Source organism: Mugil cephalus, chromosome 7, assembly GCF_022458985.1.
Source record: "Mugil cephalus isolate CIBA_MC_2020 chromosome 7, CIBA_Mcephalus_1.1, whole genome shotgun sequence".
In the NCBI taxonomy this organism is placed as follows: domain Eukaryota; kingdom Metazoa; phylum Chordata; class Actinopteri; order Mugiliformes; family Mugilidae; genus Mugil; species Mugil cephalus.
The window spans coordinates 19,545,949-19,572,804 of record NC_061776.1 but is presented as its reverse complement, the minus strand read 5'-3'; the positions used below and the strand labels follow the sequence as shown (position 1 = coordinate 19,572,804).

Here is a 26,856-nt window from a genome sequence, read left to right as displayed (position 1 = left end):
GAAGAAATAAGAGTCAGTGCCACTATCACCTGTCATGCAAATGGGCCCAAATTGATAGACATATGCCTGAGGAAACTGTCAAGTTTACTGGGAGATAGCATAGGAATACTACAGCCTTTTGTGTTTTCATTAGTTGAATGTTTTACCTTTACACGGTAGGTGTTTTTATGTTGGTTTTTAAGGATTTCAGTGGGACAGCTATAACGAAAGAATACAAATATCTCCAAACACTTCAAGATCGAACCTTAACAGGCTTGAAGGGCTGCATTTATAAACATAGCTCGTCCAGTGAAGCTCTGATCTCTGATTCATTCAAATGGGGAACATGTGAACAGTGCATGATCAGGGCGGAAACGAAGTGACGTCCCTGGCTGCCTGACCAATAGCGGCGCCCCTTCCCAGCCTATGGTTGTACAGTAAATACTATGAGCTCTGTCTCCTTCCTTTGCGCTGCAGCATTGCGATCAATCAAGGAAAGATAATCAAGTCAAAGCCGCGAGCGTGCCATAAAACCGCTTGTTGGACCTGAGATTTCCTACTGCCAACATTCTCTCCGCCGAGATCGGATCTCTCCGGTGTTACAGAGGACATCTGTGTCAAAGGGGAACCTGGGCAAGCTGAGAGAGACAGAGGGGGTTTGTCGGCCCACTGCAGTCTGAATCACCAGAGTCTCTCCCCGCCGCTGGTTCAGCCATCGACGTCGTTTATCCACCGACGAGCGCATCCTCTGCAGAAATCAAAGAGAAGGAAGGGTTGGGAGCCGAGGCCGTGTTTGAACCTCTGCCGCAGCCCGAGACGAGCTGCTTGGCAGGGCATGCTAAATAATGAGCCAAAGGGACACACTGGTTCATTTGTTTGCTGGAGGGTAAGTCACTCAGTTATTTTTTATTTATATATGTAATATATACGTGGGGCTTGCTTTCAAATGTCGAGTCAAAAAAATTAGAAATAGCAATCATCGTCTAGTTTATCTAGCTAACTAGCTTAAAAGGACCGTTTTTGTGCACGTTTGTCACGTAAGAAGCTATAAACAGTTGCGCAAAACCTCCGAATAACCCTTCAGAATAAAACAAGCGATGCGAAAGTATTACCATTCAGATATCAGAGATTACGTCCCAGTTTGAGTGTGATTTCAGCGATACCACTGAGTATGTCTCCTTATATTAATGTATTTTAATTCGTACTGATATCGGCGGTTTCTACTCGCGGTACGCATTTATTTTGATGGCGTCTGACGTTCATTTCCGCTGCTCTCTGGATGACTTGTGGCCATGTAAATTCAGATGCTTGTTAGTGCATTCATGAATCATGTTCAGATGTTAGATGTTGGTATTACAGCTAATATAACACACGTTGCGTAGGTGAATCATGAGAAACATGATTTATTATCCTACAGAGAAGCCATCTGTTAGTATTTGTAAAATAGTTTTTCTGTGTTGAACAACTGCCCAAACCCTGCAAAACCATGCTTGAGCTAGTAAAATTCAACTGATCTGCTGCTTTTGCTGATCTGCTGCTTTTGCAAACAGGCCTAACAAGTTGTTCATCAAAGACAATGTAAACACAAACATACAATTTAATAGTTTATTGGCCCGCTGTGTCTGCCTTGAATTTAATGCATTGTTTCTCTGTGTCTGATACCTTTCCTTTTATCCTCAGCACCTAAACTATTGCCATTCAAATGGTAATCTCGTCACACCGCAGTTCCCCTGTTATCTCTCTCGTCAGGGATTTAAAAAAACGGATAAACTTTCAAGGCATATTGCTATCTTGAATGGGCAGAATCTTATTTGGTTTTCCCCAAAACAGCTTAAAAACAAAAAACAGAGTCAGAGGCCTCAGCGTAGTGCTGCCTCCCACAGCAGAGACACACAGGAGTAAGCATAGCCCAGAAAGTAGGCCAAGGGTCACCACTGCCTGCGAGCATGAATGTGGGTCGGTCTTTTGAAAGGTAAATATAGCTGTTAGTGATTGCAGCAAGAAGACTTCACTCTCGGGATGTCAGCATGTACCATAGGAGGTTAGTAGCTAGTACGCAAAATCTTATGATTTGCCACTATCATAGCTAAATAGCACTCCCCAGTGTAATGGCTTGATTGTGAAGGTTTGTGAGTCGAAGTGGAAAGAGTTTGCTGAAAGCAAGATATTCATGTATCGCCCGGTAATTGACAATGAACTATAGTAGCATTTATTGAGATGGGTGGATCATGTTTTCAGACAGTCACGTTGATTGGAAGTGGATGGATTAATGTTCACATTAAGGTTCACGTTACCTCAGGTCTCTTGTGAGGAGTCACGATTTTCTTCTTTTTCTCAGTGTCTTGAGTTCAGTGATTAGCTAAACAACAGTCTTGATAGCACATTCTCGCCTTCTCAAGTGGCAAAAGTCTGCAAAGTGTTACAGTCACACCAACCTGTAGTTAGTTTCCTCTGAACTCGTCATGAAACCTGTTGTTAGTTTTCCCTTCTTGGATATCACAACACCAGGTCATGGTGTGTGGATGTGCCCCTGCTTAAAGATAATTCTGGAGCCGAAGGGAATAACATATTATGTTACTAGTGATTAGTATTTGAGGATAGTTTAAAAATAAGACTGGCAGCTGTGATAACATGGTTTCTCAGTATTTTCACAACCATAGTCAGACCTCTTATACTTACAGTCCCATAGCAAACGTTTGCTGAACATGCTCCACATCCTGTCTGTCTTGCCATATCCTGTGTTTCTGAAACCTCTCTCCTCATCTTCATTATTCCTTCCCTAGATGTGGTGGTACGGTTGGTGCTATTTTGACCTGTCCTCTTGAAGTGGTAAAGACCAGACTACAGTCTTCTTCCATCACCCTGTACATCTCTGAAGTCCAGCTCAGCACTGTCAATGGGGCCAGCGTTGCGCGTGTTGCACCACCAGGGCCTCTGCACTGTCTCAAGTAAGGACAATCATAATAACTGCTCATTTTGCTAACTTAATGTTGCTTTATTGAGATGTGTTCAAAAGGGAAGATTCGTTTCTGCTTACTACAGGGACAGAGGGCAGTGTGTTTAGAGCAAATCTTAATTTGATTGTAACAAATGCATCGATCTGGGAAATATACACCAATCAGCCACAACATTAAGACCACTTACAGGAGAAGTAAACAACATTGACCATCTTGTGACAATTTTATGTTCTGCTGGGAAACTTTTGGACCTGATGTTACTTAGCCATGAATCATCCACCTACACCAGACACCCCACCCATCCCCAGCAGAATGCAGCCCAACACAGGCACCCATACAAAAACGTAAATAACATGAGAAACATCACAAGGTGTTGACTTGGTCTCCAAATTCACTAGATCCCAAACTGATCAAGTGTCTGTGGGATGATCCACAAAGGGCCCTCCCCTCAACCCGTAGGACCCAAAGACCCCCCGCTAACAACATTATATTGTTACCACAGGACACCCTCAGAAGGCCCATGTCCATATCTCTGATGAGTCACAACTGTTTTGGATGCACAAGGGAGACCTTCACATTATTATATTAATAACAACATATTATCATGATGTTATGCCTGATCAGTGTGTATTAAATGGTGTGCCTGTGTTAAAGCGTGGAGGTTTCAAAGGATTTTTTGGTATTACGACTTCAGCAGTATCTTTTCCAGATGCAAGTATTAACTTATCAAAGTGTGCATTTATATACAGATTTGATTACAATTTTATTTGCTCAAATAAAAGAAAACTGATGCAAATCTGCAGCACAAATTGGGGCAAAACTATTTTAATCCCTCTATCCAAGATATGATGCCTGCACCGTGTTTGTTGTGACAGTAAACATTCATGTCTTCACACTTGGCAAATCCATAGTTATAGTGAAACAGATTTGTGTGCGTGAACCGCTTTCTGTCTCTGCGATCGTACTGCGAGTTTGGAATGAATCTCAGGTTACGCTTCTTAATAAGGAATATACGGTGTGGTCAAGACCAGACTGCATTTCTTCTATCAGTCTGTACACCTTTAGAGAATAGTCATTATTATTATTATTTTTTTTTTACTGTAAAGGTCATTTGTAAAAGACCTAAAATAGTTCTTAAAATGGCACAACAGCACTGATAGTGAATTGAGTAAGCATTTGGCCTTTTGTGCAACCCACCTGGGTACGTGCTGAGCCGACTGGAAGCTGGCAGGCTAACGATAACTGGACATATTGTTTGCAGGAAAGCTGAACCTAACCTTTCGAGTAGGTTTCGGGGAATCCCGATGAATTTTAATGCACCACTTATTTCAGCTGTAGAGTGCAGCCAGATCTGCAGAGAAAACACTTGAGCAACGTAACAGAGAAACAGTTCGTGTTTGATTATCATTGCCATTGATGGACAAAGTGAATAATGTAGGACTCATTTTGACCTTCCAGCTGTTGGCCTCCAAATATCTACAAGGTACACAGTGCCAGAAATACACAATAATTTGTTCCCCTTATTGCAAAACTATATTTAATTCCCCTTCTGGGTAACTTGATAGGAAGTGAGAAAGTAGGGGAATTCAACTCTGGTTCTGTTGTTTGATTCTGGAATCTACTGGAAGCTGGTCTCTGTGGATGCACGTAATAATCGTCGATTACTGAAGGATTAACAGTATTCAAGTAAATATTGAGCAAAGCTTCACTATCGGGCTCTGCTGTCGTCCTCTAGGCGAGCTACTTCCATGACTGTCACAGAGCATGTCACACAGCGTTAGACACATTGCATAATGCACAAGCTGCTGTGTGTGGAATTTTCCACTGCCCCCAATGCTTGCATTAATAATGTTTTTGCAAACTAAGAATCTCAAATGACTAATCTTAAAATACCTTTTAATGCAAACCCCAGATTTGGCAGGATATGCAGATAAAATACTAACCTTGTGTTTTTTTCATAAATAACCCTCATATGTGTATATGCAGTGGTTGTTTTTAAATAGTGAGTTTTTTTCCTGTTTTCTTAGTCAAATTAAAACTAAACTGAGTTTAGGATTTAAATTTGCGAGCGTGCAGTTATTCTGGTCATTGTTTTGCCCTCAACATTGGGCTTTTGTTGACATAAAACCGACTTCTCGTGTTGTCGTTGATACAATCAGCCACTAGCAGAAATGGGACACCACTATTACACGGAGTATGGCAAGAAAAGAGTGGGGAAAAAAAGTCTAAAGTGGGTCAACATGCGGTGAGGTGCAGTCCAGGATCCATTTCATTGCAGCTTATGTTAACAAATGATTTGAATTCTCTGACTGCAGAAAACGCTTTCTCTCTAAGCTCTGTGCGTCATCTAGTCAACTTTAGACACTTACTTATCACATTCTGTGAATCACTTTTGAGTTAAGTATTACTAAAACTGCAACCAGGGCAGAAAGCCACAAACATTATGTATTGTTTTTAAATAGCACAGGAGCCAGTATCGTGCAGTTTTCATCAACCTTAAACAGCCATTTGTTTATATGGCCTAAAGAACTTTTCAACCACTTTGTAAGCCTCATATTTACCTTTTCCAGGATGACTTCTTTTCTTTGACTGTACTTTGTATCACAGCATCAGTGAAAACGTGAAGCAACTGGAGGTGAGCTATAAGCTCCTTCATAAATGGGTTACTGGGTTAGATTGGGGACAGATGAACACTCATTGAACTTGGATGACAACAGGAAAACCCGCACGATAGCGCCACCATAAACGCCATCGGAGCGAACGCACCTGTCGTTTAATTTATTTTGGGCTCAGTGTTGAATGTCAGACTGTGTTCAGTGTCATTGTGCCCTGGCAGTATCCCCAGGAATTTCTGACTTACTTGGTCCATCTACTTCGGGCTACGTTATTGCCTATAAAATTAGCTACGAAGAAAGAGTAATAAAAGTCTACTGTGCTGCGTGGGCCCTGCAACTTCATTTCTGTTTCCCATGGAACTACCCCATAAACATCGCTAATCACACTGCAGGCAACCATTTTTTTTTGTTGAGAGAACATATTATTCTCAACACTGTGACTACAAAAAATGCTGCTCTTTACCTGGTGCGTAAGTCAAAATGCAGAGAAAGGGGTTTTGAAACTAAGAACCGTGGTAATCGTCCAATGTAACTCTTGACGTGAAAGCTAGAAGAAGTTAGAAATATTTTTGTTAAGAAGTTTTAATAAACTTAAAGCCTGCTGAATCTACCAGATCTTTGGTAGATTCATAATTGTGAGTGAACATGAGCAGCGTTCCTGACGAGTTCTTCACCAGTCAGTCAGGTGATAACATGTGGTATGTTTTAAGGAGGTATTGTTTAGAGAGGTGGCCTGGTCGTTGTAGGGCCACTGGTTCAGAGTCCCTCTACAACTGTGGCTAAAGGCTGTTATGTACTCCGACAAGTTTGTTCTCACTCATCGGGCTGCGAGAACAAAATGATCTCATGTTCTCGCTGCTTTTTCTCAACGCATGAAACGGGCAGAACTTTTTTCTCATGTCACATGCGGCGACTCTTCAGTGATTGGTCAGAAATGGGAGTGGGAAAAGTGGCCTTAGGAGCGAGAATTCATTTATGTATGTAACAAACTTAAAGCTCCATTGAGGAAGGCACCTAACCCTTAAAACGGCCCCATGTGTGCTCACTTGGATACATTTAAATGCAGAGAACAAATTCCTTGTATATGTGTATGTATATATCCCTACCCAATAAAAGCCGGTACATTACAGAGTATTTTATTCTTCCTTTTTATTCCAATTGATTGACCATTTTCTTTGCATCTGCTATTTTTGCAGGTTAATTATAGAGAGGGAGGGACCCCGCTCACTCTTCAGAGGACTGGGTCCAAACCTTGTAGGCGTGGCACCTTCCAGGTATGTAAACCTATTCTATACATTGAGCTGGGTGTGTTGCATGGCTGCTCCTGATTACCTTGACCCTCGTGATGTCTTAAGCAACAGCCTACACGTGTACAGAAACGTCACGTGGTGTGGAGGAAAAGAAAAAAGGCATCTTGCCCATTGTAACCAAAACAGCAGACTAGGTCATCGCAATCTGAAACGGATTCAGTTCAGTCAGAACAATCTTATCAGCTGTGCCGCGGCCTGCATTTGCTTCACGCGTTACATCGAACCCGGTGCCACATTTTTGCTGAGGAATGTCTTTGTCACTAGATCCACTTAGGTTGATATTCGTGTTGACTCAGGTCAGGTCTTATGTCATCAGAAATTATCACAGGCCATAAACACGCAGACGAATGTTCAATGTAAATCTGTGCTTTTTAAATCTGAGTGGAAATGAGTGGGGTCCTTGATTCTTAGCTTATCGGAGCAGGGTTACGTCACAGCTTGTTCTCAGTCGATCTGAATCAGAATGAAATAGCTGCAGCAGACGCTGGTCAGCTGTGACACATTCATCATGTGACAGTTGCTGTTGATATCGTCACAATGGAGGTTCTGTTTTGAGGTAGTCGCGTTTGTTTCTAATCCTCCTGCCTGAGTTGTGCTGCTCTCCTTAGCTACTGCTGTTTCACATGACCAAGGACATTTTTCTCCTGTTTGTTTGTTGTGACGTCTGAGCCACAATTTTCCACAATCTTCTCTGTTCTCAGAGCTCCGACCAATGGGTCACTGTTAATTCAGAAATCTTTCGGGCCATTGTATAAGTTGTCTGATCAGACTGTCAGAGGGGTGAAACATGCCCTTGAGATTGTGTGTGTGCGTGTGTTAGTCTTATGGTCGAGCTGTATGGTAATGGAGTTGGCGTGCGGATGTGCTATAGGAGGATATTGTTACATAAGGGGTGAACCTGATGATCTCCTAGTCTTATGTGCGGTTTAATGGAGCATTTTAACCATAATCCTTCACAATATTAAGCTTTATATCACCTTTTAAAATAATTGAATTATTAAAACAAAGACGTTTTTTTAGTTCCACTGCTACATAATGTGAGGAATGCATGATACACTGGTTTTTACATAATTTTATTTGGTTTTATTTCATCGTTTTGGTCTTGTTATTTATGATATTTACATAATGCTAACAAAATAGCATAAGAAAAGTGCACGCAGGAATTGGCACATAGGATGAAATGCCAGTGTATTTATAGACTGGATAAAAACTGCTTCTTACCAAATTAGGGAGTCATGAGCAGTCAAATTCATCACTACAGTTCAGTACAGGTGTATCGCAGCAAGGCATGCAACCTTTCCAGACATGCATATTCGGAACATTTCCAGGCATGCATATATACAAATGAGGTCTTGGTTGCTGGGCCACAGAGTTATTCTTTCCTGTTATAATTAGGAAACCGCACTCTGCTACTGGAAAACAACAGCAGAAAAAAAAAAAAAAAACATCTTGATGAGAGCATGCTCTGCTAGGCATGCTGCTGGCAGTCATTAGCAGCGCACACACAAGTCATGCGAGGGCAGCGTGCACCACCAACTCCATTCGTCTCATATGAGAGTTGCAGATCCCCTCGGATAAATTCATCTGCATAGCGGCGCGCGTGCAGTTCCAGCTCCAGTTCAGAATGAGGGCGGTGAGACAGGAAGTCGCTGGATTTAATTCCACTCGTTGAATAAATCCTATGATTTTATTGAGTGAAGAGCAGCTTGAAACATGGGAGATAAATCTGCCGCTAAAGCATGACGCCCACCCACGCAGACAGATGAACTGCTCTGAGTGGTTTCCTTTTACGTGGCATATTAGCCGGGCCTAGCTCCGTCTCATTTCCCACTGTGCAGTTTAGGCAAAATTACATTTTAATGCAGCTGAAGTAGCGGTTTTATCTTTAATGTGTTTAACTTGCGGTCACGTTTCGCATTTAATCCCTAAATGCATCATCATGTGTCATTTTTTTTCTTCTTTCTTGACTGTTTTAGCTGACGTTTTCCCCTCTTTTCCTTTGTTGTGGTGTTTTTTGGCTGCAGAGCGATCTACTTTGCGGCGTATTCAACAGCCAAGGAGAAGCTGAATGGAGTGCTGGAGCCAGACTCCACCCAGGTGCACATGGTGTCTGCTGGGCTGGCAGGTAATGATGGCTCCTTCTCCCCCATCCTTCTGTCTGTCTGTCTGTCTGTCTGTCTGTCTGTCTGTCTGTCGGTCACTGTGTCCGTTGGCTTTATCTGTGTCTGTCTGTTTTATCCGTCTGTTTTCTCTATATTCCTGTCTGTCTGTCAGTCTGCCTGGGCAGTGTATCTCACTGATGGGTTTTATTGATCTCTCTCTCTCTCTATATATATCTATATCTATAAATACATGCTAAAAATAGTTAATTTTGTTTTCATTAGATAGTTCTTCATTTTCTCTACCTTCTCATAATTTATTCTCTCAATTACCCCAGACACTACCCATCCCCTAGACCTGAAGCATGCTAAAGCTAGCTAATGATATCTGTCATGCGTAGGCTAGCTGTTTCATGTATAGAAATAACAAATATAAACAAGAAGATTTATCAGAAAGCACAATTTAAGACTCTCGGGATCAAGATGACCTTGATTGTCGACCCATGTGTACTCTGAAACCTAGCCACGAGACATGCTGCAAATACTGTACTTACTGCAGTATTTCAAAGAATTTATCTCCCTATTTGCCTTTATTTACATACCTTATCTTTATTACTAACTCTCAGATGCTTTTCTCCAAACATTGCCTTTCTGTAGATACACTAATCAGCTCCGATAAGTCGCACTTAAGTCTGTCCGTGGTGGCCTTGACAGTCCACAGATAGTCAAGGAGGCAAATCCTCATATCACCACTGTGATAGGAGGCACTAAACTCAGAGGAGCATCAACACACAGACAACCATAGGCTCCACTGCCCCGTTGCTGCCATTTGTGCAGCGAACGCTCTGTATGTATTCTCGGCTGCTCCACGAGACGCTAAAACGTGAAGGTCCTCAGAGTTTAGGTTGTGCTTTCCTCTTCTCCCAGCCCCATTGTACCCCCATGTCGTCCATTATTATTATTTTCCCTCATTTCCCTTCTTTCCTCTTTTTTTTTGTATTCTTTCATTATGAGGCCTCTCCAGTAAATGGTTTAACATCCCAGTTGTTACTTAAACAGTGTGGTGTGGGCCCCCCTTCTTTGCTCTGTGTGTATAGAGAAGAAAACACGGCCCCCAAAGGTCAACCGGGGCCCCAGGCACTCGGGCGGACACGTCAGGTAGCACCCCATTTCTTTACACTGGTATGATGAAAAACCAAGGTGATATTTATCAATATTTAAACAGTTCATAATGGTTATTCATTTGTAATGATATTACCATTTCTTACGGCAACATGTTTGCTGCTGGTTTGTGGTGTTAGGCTCTCATGATTTTTTTATTTTTATTTTATTTTTATTATTATTGCTTAGTGTCGACACACACCTCCCCTCTCCCCTTAGCTTGTTCTATCACTATAGCAAAGGTAAGGCAATGACACACAATTTGTTTTGCTGTCAGCACAAAAGAAATGCTAACCTTGTCACCGTCACAGAAGGTTGCACTTGGTGTGTTTCATTGTCGTCATCCATCAACACCATTAGTGCTTCTTTTCAAGGGGAACCAGCAACAATCAAGACTGGTGCTATTTCCACGCCACTATTGCCTCTTGTCCTTTTGTTAAATTAGTTGAGTTTAGTGGAAGTTTAACCCTGTCGGTGCTCAAATATTTATTTGAGCGTGGACGCACTGAAGGCAGAGGCGGGTTATTGATGCCGGTGGGCAAACCAAAACACAGCATAATGCTACTTTAGTTACGTTTTCGGTCACTGAGATTGGTGTTGTTTCATCGTGTGTCACACATTCCTTCATCAGCACCGCAGTTACGTACAACTTTCTACATAAAACAGCCTGAGCTCATTAGTTACTGTTGGAAAGTAACTGATTAACAGATGAACTGCACAGTTTAACTATAGTCTCCCCAAGATGATCAACACTGACCAGTTTATACCATTAACTTTAGACCTAAGATTGTGGCGTCAGTACTAAAAACACCAGTAACTATACAGCTAATGTTTATGCTGAAGCTCGCTCCGAGTAATGAGTCACTGCCTTTTACGACCTCCCCACTCGGAGAACGAGTCCCACTCCTTCACTTAGACTTGTTTTCCCTCGCAGTAGTTAATCTAAAGCATGATACAGAATCTAGGTCAAACTACTCTGTATAAGTTTCACAGGAATTGTGGGACTGTGCTGTAGGATCACAGCTTGTAGCAACATGTCAAAATGCAAATGCTGCTCTTTACGGTTTCAGCTCAGAGCAGGAACGAAGCCTGTACAGTATCTGGATGGGCTTCGTGCATCAAGACGGCTACAAGTGCTCTCATTACCAACTAAGGTTACCTCTTGTGCCTCTTGTGCTACTTGCATTTGCAGCACTAGATAGAGAAATACATTTTGTAAACGAGTTTGTTTTCTCTTGAAGCAAATGTCCACGTCCTTATTTATGGACACCGTTTATCCTGTTAATCTAATTTTGAAAATAGAATAATTTAGGATTAAATGAATAAGAAAGAAGTTTTAGAAACGCTTAAATTGCTGACTAAACAGGCCCTTCCACTGCACTTTGCACGATTATGAACCATCATTTTAACCATAATTATTCACAGTATAGTGGCGCAAAAGCAGCTGTTCAAAAGAACTTGTCTTGTATATTTAGAAATTCATTCCTCCACCTTATTGTTTCATTTCATTTCATCATCACCAATCTCTTCATCTCTTTCACACAAAACGGCAAGGTTAGCATTTCCTCCTGCCTCGTTTTTATCTCCAGACTTAGTTCATTGGGGGATCTCCCTCTATCTCTAATATGTGGGACATGAATAGATACCAGTGGCACAATGATTATGAAGAATACATCCTCAGTTTTATCTGCCTTTGTATCAGTTCTTGTGTTTTTCCTCGCTCTCGTGAGACAGAGCTGGGGTTTTTGGATTAGGTTGCCTACTTTACACAAGAGGGAACAAAGTGAAAGTTAAAAGTTTAAAATCCAGACAATTTAAGCACATAAGTGTAAATTAGATGGGATGAGACCCCATCTAATTTACAGAGCCGGGGGTTGTAGTTTGGGGAAAGATGGAGGGGGTGGGGTCAGTCCTTCCCCTCCATCTCTTCTCCATCTACTTGATGGGGCGGGCGGTTGGTCGGGTTTGGGGGTGGATGTGACTGCTGCTTGTGTGTGACTGTGGTACAGAAAAGCCTGTGTCTATTTTAGGGCTTTACTGTAAAGCTTTCACCCCTGCGTGATTGGGTGGGACACCCCCGCCATCTGAGCCCCCCATATCTGCAGGCTACTAGCTGCAGCGGGGAGGAGCTGGAGGAGCTTTGCCCCTCCCTCGTGAGTACACGCCATAGACGCTACTTCATTCTACTTCCCTCTTTTTTTCTTCTTCCTCTTTTCGTTCTTCTCTTCTTCTCTCCAAGAGCCCTGTGTAATCCTTTCTTTTTCACGCAGTTGCCTTAACATAGGTCTGTTGCAGTGATACCCTAGATGTGACTGAGGTCTCTTGGTAGACTTGCCCTGGTGTTAGCTGTTTTGTGCTAATGGCCATGTTTTATTTGATTCTCTATGGCACATGATTTTACCAGAGACTTTTAAAGAGGCTTTGTGTGATTTTTGTAATGATACAAAGTGCATATTAATAAGCTTTGTATGAGTCACGGCAGGTTTTACATTACTGTGTATTATTCTAATACACAAACGCAATGTAAAAAGGTACTACCTGCATTAATGAGCACACCTACACAGTATTTTGTATATATATACTTAATGCTTTGTCAGGGACATAACTGTTTATAGGTCCCTGTTTCCAGTTAATTGTCTGTGTGAAGACAGACACTCAGTGAAACATGGGTACTCACAGCTATTAGGTCATAAAGTCCCGAACTTAATTCCCTCCTGGAGACTTCACACTTTAGTTAATAATTGAACACACTGTTACGCTTGCCTGCGCAAGCACCATACGTTCTAGACCTACAGCTGCTCCGTAGTTTCTGACCAGTTCACCGCTGGTTCATCTAATGCCATGTAATTAGAATAAAGACTAACATGTCAGCATGTGTGCTGATTAGTCCAACCGTCACAGAAAGAGGCGTTTGATGCTAGGGCTTCTATTGTGACTTGAATTTGTGCAGTGGCATTTGTAAAAATGGCCTGTAGTTTATGTGTGTGTATTTCAAAAACAAATGTAAAGACTTAAAAAAAAAAAAGATGAGCTCATTTCGTAACTGGATCTTCATTAGAATCCCAGTATCTCTCATTAGCATTTAAAAGAGCCAGACTTAGGGCCTGAAATGAATTCGCTGCTTGGCCTCGTTTCCTGGCGTTTACACTAGCATTAGACATTTTACAAGATGATGAAATAGATTCATAAGTTAAGCAGCCGTAGCTTAAAGCTGCTGGCGTCATGCGCTGCTGTTAGCTAAGAGACTTCACTTCAGGCGGAGAGTTGTTAGGTTTACATGCACCCAAGCAGCATTTCACATGGAGAGGATCAATGTGTGCACGCGGAGGAGCATGTTTCTGCCTGTAACTCAGTGAGGGATGCTTCAAATTTGGATTTAATTAATAAACACGTCGTCTCAATAATTCTGTCACTTTGTGTAAGAATTGAAATTGGACAAAGAAATTAAAGTTAAGCCAGTTGATCCTGTTGCGTGAAGTGCTTTCTCACTGTTCTTGTGCAGTATAGAAATATTAATATTAAGCTAATTTGAATGTGTTCTTCCGAACGTCTCTGCCTCTGTCTGAACCTCTCACCTCTTCTGAATTTCCAGGGTTCACCGCGATCACGGCCACCAATCCCATCTGGCTGATCAAGACCCGCCTGCAGCTGGACGCCAGGTGAGGGACTTTAAACTAGTGGAGACGAGTCTAGAAGCCGTAGTGAGGCGTGTTTACATGGCTTCTTGTGACGGTAATGAGAATGAAACGACACTGTTACTGGATTCTGATTAAAAGTCTCTGTTTGGTGGCAGGAACCGAGGAGAGAGGCGTATGAATGCCTTTGAGTGCGTGCGGCGGGTGTACCAGATGGACGGCCTGCGAGGTTTCTACAGAGGCATGTCAGCCTCCTATGCTGGCATCTCTGAGACCGTTATCCATTTTGTCATCTACGAAAGCATCAAACGCAAACTGCTGGAGTCCAAGGCCCACGCCAGCATGGACGATGAGGAGGAGAGCGTCAAGGACGCCTCAGACTTTGTGGGCATGATGCTCGCGGCGGCCACCTCCAAGACGTGCGCCACCTCCATCGCCTACCCTCATGGTAACCTCCCGTCCCAGTCGCCTTCATTCATTTCCGTCCAATTTGATCTTGCTTTTCGTTTTAACAGTTCTCTTTCTTTACTCTCAAATCGCAGAGGTGATCCGCACGCGGCTACGAGAAGAAGGGAGCAAGTACCGCTCCTTCTTCCAGACTCTGTTGACAGTGCCCAAGGAGGAGGGATACCGGGCGCTTTACCGCGGCCTCACCACCCACCTCGTTAGACAGATCCCCAACACTGCCATCATGATGTGCACCTACGAGGTGGTGGTCTACCTGCTCGGCCGTTAGCCCGCCGGGAACTTCTCCTTTCTCTTTGATGAAGGAGACGGTTGGCAAATGACTGAGAAGGATGCCCGCTGGCTTGGAGCAATGGGTATGAAAAGTCAAAATGAAGACCAAAGGAAAACCCCAAGATACTATGATAGTGGACCAGAATACGACAAATGGACAAAAACAAACAAACAAAAAAAAAAAAGATGAAGGAGTGACAGCTTTTTGGTACCATATCAGCACCACGCCCTACAGTTCACTTTGTCGGGCTGCGGGACAGAAATAAGAGGTTGCCACATTTCACAGAAGGGGTCATGTGCCTGGAGGAAGGAACAAAAGTGTAAGACTTTAAGCAATGACCTTAACAGAGGGGGGTGAGTTAGCATCATTGGCTTAAAGTTTAGAATGAAAAAGAACTGATTTTACCCTTTTATCAATACTGTGGGAGGAGAATGCTTGTAGGCAACTGAACTTGAGTACAGATGAAAATTAAACGTGGGTCAATTTTAATAATCGGATACTCTCTACCTGGCACTGTTGTCAGTATTAGCCCGCACATGCTTCAGTGCTGTGAGACTACTGCACGTTTGTACTGACTAGAAGTTTAAAAAAAATGTTCTTTTAACGTGGAACGTCGGAAGGAAGTTGCATTTTTAGGACTTTTTAAGTCACCACCCACCTTTGCACTACAAAAAGAGTGTCCTGAAGCATTCTCCTCTGAGCACCGCAGGCGGCGGCCTGAAGCTCGGCAGTGAACTCTCCGGCCAAATACAATGAAACACAGCAAATGAACTTGATGATCGGTCACTCAAGCACACGCCCCAGACACTAGCCACTGTTCATTACATTAAAAAAAAAAAAAAAAACCTAACCATATTCCTCCGGCGACGTGGTTAGGCTGAAGTCGGCCTTTAGTGTTTGATGACACTGTTAAAACTGAAGATGTGAATCTAAGATGTGAAGTGTGTGACTGTCCAAAAGGTACCAAGTATCTTCTAACAGAGCGATGCTACTTGAATATAACGCACGGGAGAGTGTTGGAGTGGGAGAAGATTGAAGGAGTTTTATCTCGCAATTGGGCTGTTTGTGTGTGAGAGTGACTGTACGTGTGCGTGTTCAACGATGTGAATGGTCTGTATTCAAGAATTTGTGTGCGTGCGTGTGTGCGTAGTCATGTGTGCCTGCATGTATAATAAATATCTACTCCAGATTTCCCTCCACTAACTATTAATCTTGCAAGACACTGTGGTTTGGAGCGCGGAGAAGCTCCCGTGCGGTGCTGGGAGCTGTCCTTCCCGCTCCCATGCTGCTTGTTTTCCTTCCAGTGGCTTCCAACTGACCTGATAACATGCACTTTTGTGGCCTTTTGGGGGCTTGTGCTTTGCATTTTCTTGTGTGGACAGTTTAAACTTGTACAGTGTAAAAGAACAAAAAGTATTACTGTATATCAAAATGGTATTTTGCGCAACTGTTCTTACAGCAGATATATTGTACAGTTTAGAGTTCTCAGTAGCTGTGAGGGATGTCCAAATGTTTGTATATAATATAGATACTGTATATGCATATCTGTTTTTTTTTTTGTTTTCTTTTTCTTTAAACCCATTTATGATCATGGTCTGTAGTTTGCATCTGCAAATGATTGTTTTTGTGCAATTCTCTTTCCGTTTGTGTGTTGCTGTAAGCTGCCATGCAAACATGTGCTAATATAAACGCATTGAAGACGTAGGTTAGTCGTTTTACCATGTTCATAACAAAAAAAAAAAAGTGTTTCGCATCATTTGGGGTGTTTACATCGTTTTTTTTTTCCATGCCTGATTCATTTTAGTTCTCCCAGCAACTTGTTCTGAATCTTACGAGAGAGGTGTTTAAATGAGAGAGTTCATGAACTGGAATCATCTTTCTGTGACACTGTAAACATTATCACGGCCACTTAGAAAATGTCACAAGTCCTGAAATTGTTAAGGCGATCTTTTATTGTAGACGGGTTATGGGAAGAAAATGTAAATGTGTCCCTTGAATGTCTGCAAAGTTTCGGTGAAAATTTGGCATACATTTTGCAGCCAGGCGTAAAATTTCCCTTGAAAACATTTATGCTTTTAATTATCCAATAACGAGACATCATCCTTACGTGACATTAAAAACGTGTGCGATTTCAACTGACGCGCATAAAGGCTGTTTCCATGTTCAAAAAATCGCATGTATTGGTACATGATGTTCTTGAACGCTCTCATTTCCCCCGCGGTATTATTTTTGAGAGGCCAACTGATGTGTTGTAGCTTGTTATAGTTGATTGATTTTTTTCAGTCTCCATTGACGCGTCGCTAACCCAACCTGCTGCTGTGCAAAAAAAAAAAAAAAAAAAAAAAAAATATGCTGACTCATTTTAAAATTTATGTTTTCCTGGAAAACACTAATAGCTTCTTATGTTTTGCTCTGTTGCAGTAATAACTGAGGTCCGAATAACCCAAATGTGACATGAACAGGCAACTGGACAATGAGGAAAAAGAAATCTCACTTTATAGAGTCTATATATGTATTTTTTACCTCTCATTTCCGTGTCAGTATGCAATTCAGTGTCTTTACCCTGTAAACTTGGGAAGGATGCAGCTTGATGCAGGCCTCAGTGAAACCGTCTCAGTCATTAATGTGTTTGTTTTGTTTCTTTTTTTTTTTTAAACACAAAAGTAAATAAACTATTTGCAACTAAAATTGAATCAGCTTTTTGTATTTATTTATTGCCACTGTTGCAGAAATATGTTGTGCTTGTTGATGTGAGAGCTACAGAGAGGCTACACGGTTGTTAGGAAGTTAGGGTAAAAAATTCTTACTTTGAATGACATGTTAAATCATTTCTCATTCTTTCTAAGGTATCATTTATATAATTTACCTATTCCTAATGAATAATGAATGAATCTATCATATGTATTTTATATTAACAGCCCAAAGTACAGCAAAGGAAAAGGGATATGAATAAATATTTGATTTAAATCATCTCCAATAATATGAGTCAGTGTTATTATGGAAATGTTCAAGAATCTAATTATATGAGGCTTTAAGATTAATGTCATGAATTGGTTGCATTTACCTCTTGACACCGCAAGGGGGAGCCAAATTCCTTCTTAAAGAATTGCGAGCACAAGTTGTATTCACATAATTCCCATGATTTTGGTTGTACGTCATAGAGAAGCCGTAAACCCTTAGTCCCCATGTGAATAAGTAAACAATCATTTATTATTTCTCTATTTTGAGCAGGCTAATGCTCTCAGCAGAAATGATCGATAAATGCGGACACATTAATATTGGGACAATCTATCATCATACATGATGCAGTGACTGGAAGTACAGCCATATTAAGAATGGCCATAACACATTAGTTTGTATTGATTTTGTAGTGCAGCAGTTCGCAAAATTCGTACATGGCCTCTACCCCTAGTGGATGTAAATCAATCAGCTCTTCTCTATTTACACAAAACGGCGTGATGTGCAGATGTCAACATGCAGCCACCTCACTGCCTCTCGCGGTTATACATCTCAATTGACTTCCAATTAGCAGCCCGCTGATTAGTTTAGTAATAAACATTCAGATGGAAACCACAATCCAAGATGTACACAAGAACACAACACTTACAGCATGAGGCGTGACGATACCTTCACTTGCTGTCGGAATTATTTTGTATTAGCAAATTTGTAGAGAGTAGGGGAAAAGATCACTTTTGGGAATGGCAATGAGTTTTTGGTGAACTTGCCAAAATTTCACAAGTGGCCTACGCACAATCTGAAATATATCTGGGGGGAAAAATGTGAGTGCCCTCAACTGAACATCATATACAGTTGGCCAATTTTGCCATTTAATAAGCACGTAAATAGCTTGAAGTAGTACACGTGTCTCCCCAATGTCTTCATGGGTTGCAGTAGCTGCGTGTAGACATATTAAAATAAGTTACACATCCAGCTGTGTCAGGGAACAGTCAGTTGACCTTTGATATATAACCAAGAGCACATAAAGAAAGTGTAGTCCACAGACCAAACATTAATTTGAAAGATCACGTTTCAAAAGTAAGAACTTAATAAATAGTATAACACACTACTAATAAAAGATTAGACCATAAAACACAAAAAAGTTCATCATGTACAATAAAAAGATTTACAGTCGAGTTAAATAGAAATGTTGTCAGCTAAATAACAACATAATAAGAAGTTTAAGAATGGTCGTAGTATAAGAAACAAGAAATATATGTCGTTATTAAGATTCATATTTTTGATCAGTGGTAATTATAGTTATATAGCAATCATTTTTGCACCTTTTTATGAATAGGCGCCATGGGGAGGCAAAGTATACGAGCACCAGTGAAGGCACCAACAGATCATGAACCAATCACATCAGGGCAGAATGCTGCGTTGTGGCGGACGCGACCAATCAGCGTTCGCTCTGCGGAGTAAATGGACACTCAGCGTCGGGTCCCTGGCTGCCTGGATGTGTCGAGCCGCTGTTTACTGCAACAAAGAAGCCGTCAGCTACATCGCTGCAACACTTGTAACAGCGCCGGAATAACGTTGTTGTCAACAACGGAAAAGAAGAGGAGAGGCCCCGGTTCTCCTGGCCCCGCCGAGAGCTCCTCGGAGAAAAGTAGCGTTTGGAGACGAGTTGACTTTGTGTTCGGTGAGTGTCTCTTGTGTTTACACCGGATGAGCAGCCCGCAGGAATTGGATCTGCGGGTTGTTGTGTAGTCAGTGGCAGCAGACAGGAGAGCATGGTGCTGTGTTTTCTAGCACGGAAATAAAAATAGTTTCTCCAGTCCACTTTCAAACTCTAGTAGATTTCTTTTTTTTTTTCTTTTTTCTTTTTATACCTGTCACACCGTTGTTACTTTGTAGGTAGCTGCTAAAATCGTGGCGTGGTAAAGTTTCTACAGCTTGCATCAGAAATACTTTTATATTCAGACTCATTACCTGAATATGTGTGTGCATTTTGACATTTCTGTGCTTGTCCCACGTATGACACCTCATCTGTCACGTAAAAGTACAGGGATGGAAAGGTTGACTGAATAATAACTGTATTTCTACAGCGATGACTGTATATGTGTGTGAGTGAGTGAGAAGTTATTTTTTTTAAACTGGCTATTGTTTCAGAGTGATTCAGTTCTAATGACCGACATTGAAAAAAAAAAAAAAACTAAAAAACAAAAACCAAAACAGGAAGGATCTTCTTGCTGAGACTTGTAGGTGTTGCTCTCTCTAGTTGTAGTTTCTGTTCTGGAGGATGATCAGTTCTCTGTCTGGCTACACCTTGACATTTACTAAACCCAGATGGGTTGGGTGACAAGGACACGGAAGATGGAGAGCAGATGGTAAGAGCAGGGAGGGGAGGAGAAAAAGGTAGATGGAGGTGGAGTATGAGAGGAATGGGAACCAGACGGGAGCAGACGCACCTGTGTTTTACTGCCATAATAGGCAAAAAAAAAAAAAAAGTGTTTGTGTGTGTAGTGATGTGTGTTGATTTATGACCTGTCGAAATAAGGGAAGGGGGTGGAGTGGAAGGGGCGAGATGGAAGGATAGAGAGATGGAGTAGGAGGAGGGGACGGAGCATTGTAATGGTGACAGGGGGTCATTTATCTGTCTGCTGGATCTGACCAGCCAGTCACTACGGGAGACCAGGCTGTTCCCCAGCATCTCTATTCACCGCCTGCGTCTCTTTTGTTCGCCCTCATCCTCTGGCAGTGTGTCCCGTTTCTTCTGCCTTCACAGCTCTTCCCGTAACGTCCACCTCCAGAATTACTGTCCCCGACTCCCGCCTGCTGTCCCTTCCTGCTCCTTCAGCCCGACAGACACTTCATCTTTGCAGAGAACACACTTTGGCTGCTCTCAACTTCACCATATTAGACACTTCGGCTGTCTGTTAGACGGGGGGCCCGGATACATCACATCATTTGTTTTTTTCAGAGGAAGGCCCTGCTAGCCGCCAGCTGCTGTCAGATTAACAGCTATTAATCTGGCGGCGAGGTGGGCTACCCCGATGAGCACGGAAAACGCGGACACACCTCGGTGTGCGCTTATTTGTGGCAAGCCACATCGACATCGCGGTATTGTCACACATCGTTCAGGAGTTCAGCAGTTGAGGTGCCACGAAATGAAGTTGCACTTTTGGGACCATGAATCTCACACAAGGATGTAATGTAAAGTCTATACTCCCCCAGTGGCCCTCTGGGTTTAGACTTGAAATTTAGATTTCTAATTCTTTAAGCAGATGTACTCCATTTCAGAAAACTGATAACTCTTTATTTTTTTTTTTTTTAGCCCTGTTGTGCATCCTTTAAATTTTTATCTCTCCTGCTTTGCTCATTCATCCCTCTACCCCCTAATCTGTTCCCTTTCCGTCTTTATTTCCTTCTTTCCTCCTCCTATTTTTTAAATCTCCCCTTTATCCATCCAGAGGGACTAATAAGCTGTGTTATGAGTCAGTCTGAGGAGAGAGGCAGATGGGATTCAGCCCGTAGCCCAGATAAGGATTTCTAACTCAGCTGCGCCTTATCACGCTCTGTCACTGCTCTTTAAACTAAACAGATACTGACTGGCATTATGTATGGAGTGGTAAAACTCTCCGGATTCAAATATTGGATATTCTGTCTGAATCCCGTCGGAGTAATCCTCGTTCCTAAGGGTGCCAGTAATGTCAGAGCACTAATTTAGATGCAGTGATGCAGAAGTGGGAAGACTTTTAGGGCAAATCGCTAAACCTGCACCAGCCTAGGAGTTGACTCAGTCATATTTCCCATCAATTAATCAGCAACTTGGCCACTGCAGAGAATGTTAAATCGGATTTTCGGTCCATTTTTGCCGCTTGTTGGACATATTGCTCATCTACATTCTGCTCAGCGCCCAGTATGTCACTGTGCCGCTCATTCACTGACACTCATAGTGCTATTTGGTGACAAGACGGAAAGCATTTTGCAGTCAGTGTGAGCTGCTTTCCATCAGCCATCATTATTTTTAATTACTTTATTTCCACAACCGTCCCACTGTGTTTGTTGTGTACCACAGCAGAGTGCCACAGGAAGCGGCCTCTTACAGGAAGCAGACTCAAAGATGTGAACCTGTGAAGCCTCAAATTAGACTAAATCAATGTGAAAAATAGATCACAGCGCAGAATACAAATAGCCGTGCTCTCGATGCCCGCAGTCACATTTCTGGCAAGTGCGGGCATAATGTCACACTGGTGTTTTGCGTGTCTGACAGTTGGCAGTTTTATGCAAAAATGTGGGCACCCCTGCTAATTTTGACTGTATTTTTAGTCACCTGCTTTAACACTTAAGATCTGAATATTCGGCTGCGCATAACAAAAAGTTTCCGGTATTTGAATTACCGCAACTCACAGATGGACAAAATTCAAAGTGTGCCTGAACACTGGGAAGTTGCACTTTCTGAGAAGCTGCCATTACGGTAATTATGACGCACCGCTGCTGTGGGCTACAGGTCAGCGAGGGACGCAAGACCAGGGACACCCAGGAAGAGAGAGTTGTTTGGAGGAATGTGTTGTTAAAAAACGAAGTTAGTTATATCCTTGATATGTCATGAAGGTCTTCCAGACAAAAGCACAACTTCCCAGTCAATAGGGCAAACGACTGTGCATTACGGTAATTCAAAAAACGTGTGCTTTAACGTATACGTCCAGGCTTTAAAGGGTTAAAGCGGTTTACAGAAGACCCATGTCCATTCTCTGGTGAGCCATAACTGTTTTATTAGGAAGGCGGTCATAATGTTATGCCTGATCGGTGTAAAGTGACTTTTGGTGGGCGGGTGTCAAGTTCTGAATTAATCTCAGCTTTGAGACAAGGCGATGACTAACAGGAGCGACTGATACAGTTGATTGATATACGACACAGAGTTCCAGATGGAAACACCTTTGGTTCCTATACAACCAGATTCACCACGCTGCTAGGAAGCTTGGAGCGAGATGCTGCGACATCATCGTTGATGCCGGCTTTGTCTGTACAGTAGCAATATTTTTATGTTCAGCCTGGAAACATTTAGGGTGGAGAATTATTAAATACTAGGATGAAGCCATGTTACTGTGGACGGGGCTTAACATTTGAGTACAGGCCCTCCTAGGGAAGGTGTACCTCCAGACGGCAGAAGTTGAAACTCAGCATACAGAGGGTGATGTGTCTGATGTCTGTCTGTTTGTATTATGCACTGGCAGATGGAGTGGGAATAGATGTACGTTCACCAGCCTTTTGTTAAGTCAGCAATAGACTGCTAAGCTTACAAAAAAGCTTGAAGACGCACTCAGACACACACACACACACACACACACACACACACACACACACACACACACACACACACACACACACAGCCTCCGTCATATACTTCAACAATCAGATGTCACTCAAGAAAAACTGCACTCTCATGCGCCGCTGCACTCCAAAGTCAATGACATTAGCTGCTGCAGTGAGAAACAAACAGGAAGATGATGTGTACCTCTTGCCCTTGACAGGTGCTTAGTGTTTAAATGTAGTGTACAGCCACTATGTGTGCACACACTCAATTGTGTGCGTGTGTGTGTGTGTGCGGAAGTTTTTTTTGGCCCGTCGATGGACTGTTGACTCACTGAGGCCATTACAGTGACAGGATAACTTGAGTAAAGATGCACTTTACAGCAAATGGGCATATTTCCTCCTGGTTCCTGTCAGTGCAATGAATGGCAGAGATGAATTTAGCTTGTCACACATTCCCTAAAACCAGTGGTTGCGTGCACTGCTCCTGGTGTTTTAGCTTGCTCATCGGTTTATCAGGGTGAGGACGAGACTGCCTGTCATCTTGTTGTCATCCTGTGTGATATGCGTCAGTTTGTTTAGGAGAGATTGCGGCAGCGAGGCCGTTAATCAAAGGCCTCCTCTCAGGGAACGCGGCCTGACAAGCCAGCAGTTGGAGCCCTTGGGGAGACAACAGGGAACATGAAATCATTAGTGTTGTGATAAACCGACCTTGGTCCCACTTAACGCCGGGTCCTCATAAACCCCGTCATCTTAGCTCATTTCACCTCATCCTGCACCGTCTCGTAACGCATCGTTTGGCTTCCCGTCGCTCTCAATCCTCTTGTCTGACGCCTTGTCGGGTCTGATCGGAAGTTTGCTCTATCTTTTAGTTTCTGGAGAGTAAATAGGGCTGCATGGAGGAGAGTAGCGGTGAGCTCATTTGCATATAAATGACAGCAGTGTCTGAGATGCCATGCTCTTGCTCATTTGTCAGTTTAAGGTGATTCTGTGTCCTTGTGTTTGTGTCTCCTCGGTACTGAAATGTTTCTTTTTATGGTCCATGTTTATCAGTTCAGCATCATTGTGTGTCTGTGTTGGGACAATCAGCTCTAGATCGGTGACTTCATTCTACAGCCTGCCTGTGATTTCATGGCTTCCATGATACAATCTTATACCTTTTCCAGGAGGATAAAATCAATTGAGTCATCCTGGAATGTAAAACACGCATCTGCTTGTTTTGGCTAGAGCGGGAAAAAAAACAACGCTTCAGTTATTTGTGGCAAAAATGCAGTGGAGTGACACCATACTACTTACTCACGTCTGCTTGGATGCGAGGCGATACTTTGTTTTGCTAATAAGGAAACAAAGGTTCCTGTCAGAGACTTAAAGTGCCTGGATGTGTTCTCACATATCGTCTCACACTCGGTTTGTAACAGGAATCTGTTCTGGCTTTTCTGAAAGTTTACTTAAAAAGACAAGAATAGACCAAACACTATATTCACACTAATACTAGACGTGGTATCAGATTTGTCTCCGGCGTCAAAGGAATGGGATGAGCCCGGTGATAAAATACTTGTGGCGAACCCAACCAAAGACAAGTTGTTCTTTTTTTTTTTTAATTTCAACAGAGCCGTCATGCTGAGCAAAATAACAGAACTATCTGAAGTAGGGGGTCGACAGACTATCAGCCTGGCTGATTATCAGACGTTGTATTGGTAATTTCTTTGTCTTATTAGTTTATTTTATTTTAATCCTGATAAAATAAACATTTTTTAAGTTACATTTTCTTGTTATTGAAACAGATAAGAGGCAGACATGTGCAGTTGTGACTAGGCCTGTCACAATAATCAGTAATTAATCAATTAATCGCAATTAATCAATTAATCGCACGATAAATGAAAATGACTCGATCATTTTGATCGATCCCTCTCAGACCTCGATATATTGCCACACGCACACATGTTTGTTTTCCCTGTTTCTCTCTACCAAAGAGGCTGGATGACAGTAGTGTTCACTCTGTGCATTGGACTCAGTCATTGACTGTATGTATTATGGACAAACCCATCGTGACGTCACTGATTGGATTCTGAACGCCTAAGTGGGCTGTGGCCATGTTGGATGAGTTTTACTCCACCCACACATGGATATTCCAAATATGGACGTGGGGGGTCGTGTCAGACATTGAGACCCGCCCACCTAACTCTCCGCTACCTCTTAGCTCAGGCTACCGCCTGTCACTCGAAGCGGGAATGCCCTTAATTATGCAGACTTTTTAACCTTAGTGAAAAAATAAACAAATGAGTTGGAAAAAAAAATCTAACTATTGAGACCAAGACCAATTTTGTATGATTCACCATGGCACAAGTGTAGACTGAAAGCAGGCTAGAAGCAGACAGTGAGCAGACAGCTGACTAAAATATCAAAGGACAATCTTTTAAAGAACATCCCTGCATGAATCCAATGAGACGAGTTGAAGGTCGAGTCTTTCTGTCGGCCTCTGCACGTATTTGGGTTTTCACACGGCCCTGCTCGCCATATTCTAAGGCAAATGGAATTTGTTTTCCAAGTCATCTCAAAAACACACCCCACCGTAACTAACTTTGACTTGCTGGAGTGTTGAGTCCAAGAAATTTCTGTCCACACCTATCAAGAAGAATTGCCTCTTCTGCTTCCATGAATAACATCATTTAAATATTCAGTGGACGGCGATTTGTTATTAGCTTGTGCACTTACGAGTAGCTTATGAGTATTCAGAGTTGAAGTTAGCTCTCCATATCAAATTGAGACACTCTTAATGCAGTAAATACAAAAAAACTAAAACAAAAAAAACACACAAAGCAATGGAAATACAGAAATTATCCACAATGGAGACCAGAATCTTCGAACTATTCGTCCTTGTGTGAGTGTTAGCGAGTCATATGACTGGACGGCACCATTGATATTATCTGTTAATACAATGGGACGGCCTGTTTTTAGAAAGTGTTTGGGCACTTCCTTCACTTTCTCTCGCTTTCTCCCTTTGTCTCTCTCCGTCTATTTTCTGTCCATAATTACAGAGCTCATGAAAGCGTTTAGAGTCTCATGAATATTTAGGTCTTGGAGGGGAAGTGTCAGGGGAGACCCATGTGTGGCCGGTCTGCCCTAATTATGGAGATGGGCCTCCGCGTGCTCACATACATTTAAAATAAAGGAGGAAAGCCAGAAAATGATCAAAAGCTCCAAATTTAAGCTTGAACAAAGTCTTCATTATACCTTAAACAAATGTGTGTATATATACGGTTATTTATATACTCACACCCACACACAGCAGCACTAATAGCGCAGCTGGTTGTGGATTGCCGCTGGTTCTTTCTGTTCCCTGTATCCTTTAACAATGAGCTAATGATGGCCTGGCAGGCTAGTCGGTGTATGTCTTTGTGTTTTATGTTTGTGTATTTTCAATTGTCTTGGGACTGGAATATATATATATATATATTTTTCTGTCGTGTCATGCTATGTCAAGGCAGGGATGAACAGGAGTGTGACTCATGGAGTGTCCATTGGTGATGAACAACACTAGGTCCAGGGGTGACAGGGGGAGAGAGTAATGTTTTCTGGCAGAAGGAAGCTTGAGAGGAGCGAAGAGATGTATGAGCAGAAAGCACAGGGGAGAAAAAAAACGCAATTAGAGCTAAATGCAAGAAAAGAATCGAAGGTAGAAAATTGGAGGAATTAATAAAACGTGGGTGAGAAAGACGGGGAGAGAGGAAACGAGAGCTCGGAGGACTGAAGGAGGCAAGAGGAAGTAAATGGGCGTGCGAGAGAGAGAGCGAGAGAGCGAAGAAAGGTGAAAAGAAGGTGAGAAGGAAGCGAAAGGGAGCGATGTGGAGGTGCGAGGAAAAGAGGTTTGCATTTCGAGGAAGGATGGTGAGGGACGGAGGTGGCTGGTGAGAAGAGAGGAGTGGAGGTGCGAGGAGATGTGGGAAAAATATGAGAGACTTAAGCAGCATATGAGCAGGATAAGAGAGGAGGGAGTACAGTAGAGTACAGTGTGTCGCTGCAGATGGTGATGTGTCTGTGGAGGTGAGAAGCTGGGGTGGCAAATTTAAACGCATGCACATGTTTAGGCCCATAAGTTATATAAAAA

The 26,856-nt window shown here is 42.4% G+C and overlaps 2 protein-coding genes across 2 annotated transcripts in view; both read left to right on the top strand.

Moving 5' to 3' along the window:
- Positions 1-412: 412 nt before the first annotated feature.
- slc25a36a (solute carrier family 25 member 36a) lies at positions 413-17,188 on the top strand. The gene is made up of 7 exons (XM_047588990.1): positions 413-865; positions 2,763-2,927; positions 6,748-6,825; positions 8,886-8,986; positions 13,714-13,780; positions 13,915-14,204; positions 14,299-17,188. The coding sequence occupies exons 1-7, from the start codon at positions 825-827 to the stop codon at positions 14,490-14,492; spliced, it is 936 nt and encodes a 311-aa protein (XP_047444946.1). The 5' UTR covers positions 413-824; the 3' UTR covers positions 14,493-17,188.
- A 1,628-nt stretch (positions 17,189-18,816) lies between these two features.
- Positions 18,817-26,856, top strand: part of LOC125011207 (SPRY domain-containing SOCS box protein 4-like) — a 62,382-nt gene continuing 54,342 nt past the window's right edge. The window contains exon 1 of the mRNA XM_047590295.1: positions 18,817-19,134. The gene's annotated coding sequence lies outside the window, so the exon portion shown is untranslated. The remainder of the gene's footprint in view (positions 19,135-26,856) is intronic.

Coding starts and splice junctions, on each gene's coding strand:
- slc25a36a (XM_047588990.1), top strand. CDS start 825: ATGAGCCAAAGGGACACACTGGTTCATTTGTTTGCTGGAGG. Junction 2,928..6,747: donor GGGCCTCTGCACTGTCTCAA/GTAAGGACAATC, acceptor CTATTTTTGCAG/GTTAATTATAGAGAGGGAGG. Junction 8,987..13,713: donor GGTGTCTGCTGGGCTGGCAG/GTAATGATGGCT, acceptor CTGAATTTCCAG/GGTTCACCGCGATCACGGCC.